Below are 8,789 nucleotides of genomic sequence, written 5' to 3'. Positions count from 1 at the left end.
GTCAGAAAAATGTGGCTCAGTGTTTCCCAAAACCCAAGATAACGTCCTCAAATATCTTGTTTTTTTTTTTCCACAACTCAAAGATATTTTTACTTTACGTGCAGACGTGTTAGGAAGGTCGCAGACACCAACAGACTGAACAAACTGATCAGGAGGGCTGGTGATGTCGTTGGGGAGGAGCTGGACACATTGACGACCGTGGCTGAGAGGAGGATGCTGTCCAGGCTTCAGTCCTATCTTGGATAATGTCTCCCACCCTCTCTCTACGACACACTGGCCCAGCAGAGGAGCACCTTCAGCAGAAGACTCCTCTCACCCAGATGCACCACAGAGCGCCGCAGGAAGTCGTTCCTGCCTGTGGTCATTAAACTTACGGAGAGTCACACACCCCCTCTCAGTAATCATCTCAACATAGACAATCACTTCTCTTTTTTATTGCACTATTTGCACATTAACACTGTACTTTTAATATTTTATTCACTGTACATTTCATATTTCATATTTTATATATTACTGTATATTTGTTTTTATTATATATGTAAAAAATCTGGTTAATATGTTTGTATACCTGTAGTGGTAACAAAAATAATTTCTCCCTGGGATTATAAAAGTATTTCTGATTCTGATTACCGTTATCACACGCTCCCAAGAAAGTGAACGCAGAAGCAGCTCTGGCTGTCTGGGAGATATCAGTTAAATCATCAGTAATACAGTTTATAATGGTTTATCAAAATAGTTATCAAAACTAGAGTCTATGCATGCACACGCTGGTTTGACTCAGCTGTATTTCCAATACAAGAGAATCTTGTGTTTTTGGATGCCAGCTGTAGGCCTGAACTTGAAGTACTTGTTCTTAAGTATTTCCATTTCTGGCTACTTTCTACTTGTACTCCACCACATCTTTAAAGTGAAATATTGTACTTTTTTACTACTCAACATGAATACAGCTTTAGTTACTTTACAGATTCAGATTAAACAATATATAATCAACTCAATAAGATATTGGTTCCCAGGGGAAATTTGACAAGCTACCTACTAGAATATAAAGTTATTAAAATGAGCTCCACCTTTACCAGCTGCAACATTAAAGTGTTAAACAACTTCAGTGGTGCTCATAAGTTTATGAACCCATGCTAAAGTTGACTAAAAAGACGAATAAAAAAATCATCTTTTGGAAATTGATCTTAATGCCTAAATTAAAAAATGAGGAAAAATCCAACCTTTAAGGACACCAAAGTTCTTTGTGAATGAATAATGTATCGTAAATAAATAAATGTTCGTCCTTAAAATACAGAGGCCATAATTATACACACCCCTATGTTAAATTCCCATAGAGGCAGGCAGACTTTTATTTTTAAAGGCCAGTTATTTCATGGATCCAGGATACTATGCATCCTGATAAAGTTCCCTTGGCCTTTGGAATTAAAATAGCCCCACATCATCACATACCCTTCACCATACCCCCACATCATCACATACCCTTCACCATACCCCCACATCATCACATACCCTTCACCATACCCCCACATCATCACATACCCTTCACCATACCCCCACATCATCACATACCCTTCACCATACCCCCACATCATCACATCCCCTTCACCATACCCCCACATCATCACATACCCTTCACCATACCCCCACATCATCACATAGCTTTCACCATACCTAGAGATTGGCATGGTTTTATCTCAGTTAGCCTAATAGCTGGTTTGATTTGCATTGAGAGATGATTTTATGTTAAGTACTTATTCCATAACTTATTTGGGGATATTTATAGTAAACACAAATAGCAACAATTTCTGTAAATGCATATGTCTGGAACTTGTTAATTTTTCCTGGGTGCACCAAACACAGGTCAAAGTCAGTCATGTGTATCCACATTATCAATGAAAGAAATTGCATGTAAACACAATCTGGAACAGTTACCTAAACCCATTACTGTGTGCATAATATAAAATTAGTTTAAATGCGTAACAGCAACATGGGAATCAGTGCTCTTTATCAGGAGTGTGTTTGGCTCTTAAAAGAGCCTTTTGGGGGGCTGGTGTCCAGCAGTCAGAGAGGGAGAGCCTGGGTTGTTTACTTCTTGGCGGGCTTCTCGGTCTTCTTGGGCAGCAGGACGGCCTGGATGTTGGGCAGCACGCCGCCCTGAGCGATGGTCACTCCGCCCAGCAGCTTGTTGAGCTCCTCGTCGTTGCGGACAGCCAGCTGCAGATGGCGGGGGATGATCCTGGTCTTCTTGTTGTCGCGGGCAGCGTTTCCAGCCAGCTCCAGGATCTCAGCGGTCAGGTACTCCAGCACCGCCGCCAGGTACACGGGGGCTCCGGCACCGACACGCTGAGCGTAGTTCCCTTTGCGGAGCAGCCTGTGAACACGGCCGACTGGGAACTGAAGCCCGGCCCGAGAAGAGCGGGTCTTGGCCTTAGCCCTGGCTTTGCCTCCGGTTTTTCCTCGTCCAGACATTTTTTGCGATGATTTCTCAGAGAGCGACTGTGCCATTAACAGCGCAAACCCTCCCTTTTATATCCGCGGAGCTCTGCGTTTTGGCGGGCTTGTTGAAAGGATTGCCGCTCCAATCAGCAGCGGAGATTCGGCCGCGGCGCTGAGCCAATCAGCAGCCAGAGGTCTGAAGCAGCGTCACCATCTCGAAGCCGGTCGTCAGTTTAAGAGCTCCCTGTCTCATTTCTTCACATTTGACTATCTGGAGAAATAAGAAACAATGGTGAAGACCGTCAACATGTCGATGTAGTGGTATTCTCTGTGGATGAAACAGAATACTTAAAAGTTGAATGAGTATGATGGATTTTCTACTTTGTCTTACACCAACTGCCCTCGTGGGTTTATGAGACAACAGAATATTAATTGTAGTGTTCGGTTCAAACATTTCATTTCAATTTAACAAATTACAGCTCGTTATTAAACAAAATATTCAGTCTTCTCTCCCAAGCTCCTTTATCAAAATACACAACTCAAATCATCCAGCCAACCATTAAACGATTGTTAAACACACAGAGGAGAGAAAAGGAGTCTTTCTGTGGCCGTTATTCAGCCGTTGTTCGAGCGGTTAAGTTTGAATTCCCTTTGTCCAATAGTAACTCAGCTAGAGCGCGCGTGTCACCCGGCCTGGACCAATCAGCGCCGCCGTGGCTCCGGCAGTTCCTTTATAAAGCCGCTGTTCTCCGTCTCCCGGCATTCTTTCTTTAGCTGTGAACACAGAGAAGACAGAGAAACTAAAATGGCCAGAACCAAGCAGACCGCCCGTAAATCCACCGGAGGAAAAGCTCCCAGGAAGCAGCTGGCCACCAAGGCTGCCCGTAAGAGCGCCCCGGCCACCGGCGGAGTGAAGAAGCCTCACCGTTACAGGCCCGGTACCGTGGCTCTGAGGGAGATCCGTCGCTACCAGAAGTCCACCGAGCTGCTCATCCGCAAGCTGCCCTTCCAGCGCCTGGTGAGGGAGATCGCTCAGGACTTCAAGACCGACCTGCGCTTCCAGAGCTCCGCCGTCATGGCTCTGCAGGAGGCCAGCGAGGCTTACCTGGTCGGCCTGTTCGAGGACACCAACCTGTGCGCCATCCACGCCAAGAGGGTCACCATCATGCCCAAAGACATCCAGCTGGCCCGCCGCATCCGCGGAGAGAGGGCTTAAACTCACTCGGCACCACAACACACTCACAAAAAGGCTCTTTTAAGAGCCACAACACAAACCTTAAAGAGCAAACTCCTGTTTACATTTGGTTTTTATAAACTCACTTTATTAGACAAGTCCTGACTGCCATATAAACTCGATTTTAGGATAGTTATATAGTAACCTATTTTAACGTGTTAAGCAATACAACAAAGTCATGAGTCTGAAGTACATAGGGCAACATTTAGCTCACCTCGTTCAGAAATTGGGCGCACAAACAGCAAACTTTTTAGCCTTTTGAGTTGAGAAGGAATTGATACACAAATGCAGAAATCGGGGACTGTGCCGGCACACATCTGATCTCAGCAGCTTTCATTAAACTGCCTTCTCTTTTAAAACTAATATAAACAAATTATATATATATATATATATATATATATATATATATATATATATATATATATATATATATATATATATAATTATATATATATATAATTATATATATATATATATATATATATCACAATGAAAGCTATTTAAAACCATACTTACAAAAACGTGCACTACAACTTTTCGAGATGAAGACAAGGCTGTGCAGGTTGTGGAAAAATATTCATCAGCTATGTGCAAATGTTCACAGCATAAAAATCTTCAATGTCCAGAGATAAACGTCCCGGATGTGTGTTAATATGGTGACTGTGTGAGGGGGGGTTAAATTACTCACAATGAAAAAGGCAATATAGTTAATTCACGTTATGGTGACTATTCATTCTCTTTGTTTTATAAAATGAGTAGGCTACCCTTTTTACACTATAACTATTGGGCAAGGTGTGTGTGTGTGTGTGTGTGTGTGACTGTGACTGTGACTGTGACTAGTGGTAAGATAAGGTCTTTTTTTCCACGGACCCTTTTTATTTCCCTACTCTTAAAAAACAACATTATCTGACTTATGTGCAGTTTAGTGTCACAAATTATTTTCCAAAACATGAGGGTCTTATTTGAGACAGGTTAAGGTTAGGGTAACACAGGTGGTCTAGCAGGTTCATCATTAATTAAGGACATTATAAGGGGAATTTGGGACACTAAACTGCACGTATACCACATTATCTTTAGAGTTTTTACGAACCGTAATGCCTCATAACGAATAATAAAGTGGGCCTAAGAGCAACTAGATAACTTTGGTCCTTATTTTATAACAGTGAACTGTTTAGTTAAGTTGTGTTAATGTTTGCTGTGTGCTTTTCTCAATACAGTCGCTAATGTATATTTATGTCTATTTATACTTTCTGTACATAACCCTCTATGTTGCTTATCTGTCACTGTAGACATGTAATCTGGAAAACCTGTATTTATCTAACCATACACTGTTGTACATAATTAATCTCTATCGTCTACATAACTGCACAGAATACTGCACTTTGGGATTTAATGCTTATTTTGCACTTCTAGTTGGATGGCAACTGCATTTCATTGGCTCTGTACCATAGACAGTATTATTATTATTATTATATACAGTCTATGCTCAGTACCTGTACTCTGCTAAATGCCAATAGCTAGTTGTAATGTAACCGTTATATTTCCCCTGTTACTCTCCCTCTTCTTCTAGCAGTTAAAGTCGTGATATATATATAAGTAATGAGTCATTGGTTAATAACGTGAATAATAAACAGGAAGAGGCTCTTTGAGGAGATGTGGTGGCTCTTAAAAGAGCCTTTTGTTCATCAGAGCGATGACAGCTTTACTTCTTCTTGGGTGCTGCTTTCTTCACTTTGGGTTTGGCGACCTTCTTTGCGGGGGCCTTCTTGGCAGCAGCCGGGGCCTTCTTCACCACCTTCTTGGGGCTCTTGGCGGCCTTCTTGGGGCTCTTGGCTACTTTCTTGGCCGCTGCGGCGGGCTTCTTGACCTTCTTCGGGGACTTCTTAGCGGCCGCTGCCTTCTTGGCTGCCGGGGCCTTCTTGGGCTTCTTGGCCGCGGCGGGTTTCTTGGCGGCTGCGGGCTTCTTGGCGGCTTTTGGAGCCGCTTTCTTGGCCGCTGGCTTCTTGGCCTTAGTCTCGGCCGCCTTCTTGTTGAGCTTGAAGGATCCGGACGCCCCGGTCCCCTTGGTCTGGACCAGGGTCTCCTTCGCCACCAGGCTTTTGATGGCGGTGTTGACGCGGGACTTGTTCTTGTCCACATCGTAGCCTCCGGCAGCCAGAGCCTTCTTCAGGGCGGCCGCAGACACGCCGCTCCGCTCCTTGGACGCGGCCACAGTTTTAACGATCAGGTCGCGCACGCTGGGCCCGGCCTTCTTCGGCTTGCTCACCTTCTTTTTGGCGGCTTTTGCCGGCGCGGCGGCTGGAGCTGGAGCTACTTCTTCTGCCATTGTTTCCTCGTTTGTTCCGACGCAGCTAGTGATCACAGTGACTGAGAGAGAGAGAGAGAGACTGTTGGAGACTCCGGAGCACGAGGCTGCACTTAAACACACCATGAGAACCGTGGAGACTCAACCCTGCCCCTTGGCTCCTCCGTAGCAGTCTGGATGCCACTTTGTGTGTTTTCTCTTCACTGATAAAACCCTCCAAACTAAATGTTGGAGAAGTGCAGCGGGCTGAAAGTTGCGGGGCCGATAGCGGGCTCGTGTCTCTTCATGTTGAAGTCCCGCAGAGCTCTGGTGCTCTCTGCATTTTGTCTGTGGAGCCTCCAAACATCGCCTCTTCACCGCCGTGAACAGCACTGCTCGGCGGCTTTTCACTCTCATTTCTCTCCTAAAATGACTTCAAATGCATCACAATTGCACCAAAAGCTGTTTTCCAGACGGTCCACATGTTTGTTCAGGGACTCAAAGTAAAAACAACCATCTGTTGGTGACCAGTTTGTAATAAAATCCAGTTATTCTGGTGGCAGCAAACACACCGATGATGGCCGAGGCTTATGGTGCACTTTGGCCAGACTTCCTATCAGAGCTGCTCACTGTGGACATGTCCTCTGTTATTCTGACTTATTTTAATACAAATGAACTGCAACACTAATAATATATATATATATATATACTAATAACTTTACTTGTATATTGCACTTTTAAAAAACAACAAAGTGCTTTGACAGAAGAAACAAGAGCACACATACAAGTCAATACACAAACATAAACATCGTTGTTAAATCAGAAGATGGGACAAGCTCAGAATTTATTAGATTAGATTCAACTTTATTGTCATTGTGCAGAGTACAAGTACATAGACAACGAAATGCAGTTTGCATCCAACCAGAAGTACAAAAAAAAAGCAGAAAAGGGCAATATGATATACAAGTATAGATGGTATAGATATAGATATATAGGATAGATATATAGGTGGTGCATAGACAGGACAAGAAATATAGTGCAGTGTTATAAGAGCAGAATAAATATGGCTATGTAACATGAACAACATGTACAGATATGTGCAATGTAGTAGCAGTGACATTATACTAGTAGTAAGACTAATATAGATCCAGTGTATAAGCAGAATATATAATAAGAATAACAGAATAAATATGGATATACTGTATGGACCATATGGACAGATATTGTTTATATAACAAACACAGTGACTCACAGGTGAAGCCACCTGTACAGACATTGTAAAAGCTTGTAATTGTAATAACAGTAACACATTATAATTTAGCACAAATCACCTGATTGATGTCTAACTCTTGTGTTGTCCTCCCAGGTCAAAATCAACATTTTTAGACACTGTTTTTTCCCACGTTTTGCTCGCTTCTTTCAACGTTTTTGACACTTATTTCCCCCATACAGTATTTTCACCACGACAACACACTTATTAACACTAGTTTTACACTTATTTTTGAATTTATGGTCAATAAACCTCATTTATATGACATTATCAAATGTTTGTGTTAGAAAAAAAAACAGAAACTATGAATGATTTGGACTAATGGTTAAGATCAGAGGAATGAAGGCAATGGATAGTCACAGATATGTCAACGTTTAGTCAGGATAATGCTATAAAACACCCAAAATTCAATGAGAGTAGAGATCTCATCCTTAATTTCACTCGTGAAGAGCGTTTTATGGAACCATCCATGTTATTTTGGGGCAAATTGGTTGAAAGAAACCCAAATGTCTCATCTGGAAACTAATAAATTTGAATTGAAGTGAATGGAAAACTGGTCAAATCTGACACGAGGACAACAGGAGCTTTAACTAAAGCATGACTCATGATGATTTTTAGTAGACTTACTGTTGCTCACCATTAACACATGATCAAGTCACTATGACTTCATGGGATTAGTTCACACTTTACATGACATCTTTTAATCCACAGCCAAATTACCTGGATTACAGTCACATAGGTTAAAAGTTTATTTCAGACCGATGCATTTGCCTCCCTGAAAGCAGAACAGTAACTATTCTCCTTTTACTGTCACAGAGGAGTGAAGAAACTAGACAATATTCACATTTAAGGAGCTGGAATCACGAGTTTTACTTATATTTCATAAAGAATGACTCAAAATGACGAAGAAGGCCGTTTGTGTACTAACAATTTCAATATGAAATAGCCATCTAAATAAAGAACTTTTAACTTGCTGCTAGAATAGGGCCTTGGACTTGTCTTCTTTAACTTTTGTGTCTTTAAAACACCACCAATATTTGTTGAACTTCTGAGCACTCGAGGCCTTTTCTCTTCTAGCGATTCAGTCGACAAGTAATGGATTAATCTTTGCAGCTGTAATGGGATGACGCTGTAACAGCTTTCAGTATGAGTTCAATATCGATGATGTAACAAACGTCCTCACAGAGATGTGTAATGAAGGTCTGAACACTGGCTGTATGGGTGTAATGTAAATATTGTATATGAAAGGTGATGAAAATGGCATTGATAACTACAGACATCTGACTATAATGAACACTCATTATGAAATATTAGCCAAAGTAATTATGAATAGATTAAATGATGCATTAGATGAAATTATAGACAAAGAACAAACGTGTGCCATAAAAGGCCGTTTAATGTGGTATAATCTCTTCTATATAATCAGGCTGGACCAAAAAAAAAAAAGCCTGATTATATTTCCAGAGAATATTTATGGGCTGTAATGAAGTCTTACAGCTTTTCAGAAAGTTTTATCCATTTGATCAGATGTCTGTATGTTAAATCTAGTGTTGTATAAATGTAAA

At 41.7% G+C, this 8,789-nt stretch overlaps 3 protein-coding genes across 3 annotated transcripts; 1 reads left to right on the top strand and 2 right to left on the bottom strand.

Moving 5' to 3' along the window:
* Positions 1–1,990: 1,990 nt before the first annotated feature.
* LOC116059147 (histone H2A-like) lies at positions 1,991–2,486 on the bottom strand. Its single transcript, XM_031312105.2, has one exon. The coding sequence runs from the start codon at positions 2,467–2,469 to the stop codon at positions 2,086–2,088; it is 384 nt and encodes a 127-aa protein (XP_031167965.1). The 5' UTR covers positions 2,470–2,486; the 3' UTR covers positions 1,991–2,085.
* A 706-nt stretch (positions 2,487–3,192) lies between these two features.
* On the top strand, positions 3,193–3,671 carry LOC116059126 (histone H3). Its single transcript, XM_031312088.2, has one exon. It carries the CDS (start codon positions 3,242–3,244, stop codon positions 3,650–3,652), a length of 411 nt encoding a protein of 136 aa, XP_031167948.1. The 5' UTR covers positions 3,193–3,241; the 3' UTR covers positions 3,653–3,671.
* A 1,461-nt stretch (positions 3,672–5,132) lies between these two features.
* Positions 5,133–6,459, bottom strand: LOC116059114 (histone H1-like). The gene has a single exon (XM_031312073.2). The coding sequence runs from the start codon at positions 6,099–6,101 to the stop codon at positions 5,373–5,375; it is 729 nt and encodes a 242-aa protein (XP_031167933.2). The 5' UTR covers positions 6,102–6,459; the 3' UTR covers positions 5,133–5,372.
* Between the last annotated feature and the right edge of the window lie 2,330 nt (positions 6,460–8,789).

Source organism: Sander lucioperca, chromosome 11 (genome assembly GCF_008315115.2).
Source record: "Sander lucioperca isolate FBNREF2018 chromosome 11, SLUC_FBN_1.2, whole genome shotgun sequence".
In the NCBI taxonomy this organism is placed as follows: domain Eukaryota; kingdom Metazoa; phylum Chordata; class Actinopteri; order Perciformes; family Percidae; genus Sander; species Sander lucioperca.
Note: the sequence above shows the minus strand (reverse complement) of the source record. Positions and strands in the feature narration are given on the sequence as shown.

Bases quoted from the DNA above. Each gene is read 5' to 3' on its own strand.
- LOC116059147 (XM_031312105.2), bottom strand. From the start codon at position 2,469: ATGTCTGGACGAGGAAAAACCGGAGGCAAAGCCAGGGCTAAGGCCAAG.
- LOC116059126 (XM_031312088.2), top strand. From the start codon at position 3,242: ATGGCCAGAACCAAGCAGACCGCCCGTAAATCCACCGGAGGAAAAGCT.
- LOC116059114 (XM_031312073.2), bottom strand. From the start codon at position 6,101: ATGGTGTGTTTAAGTGCAGCCTCGTGCTCCGGAGTCTCCAACAGTCTC.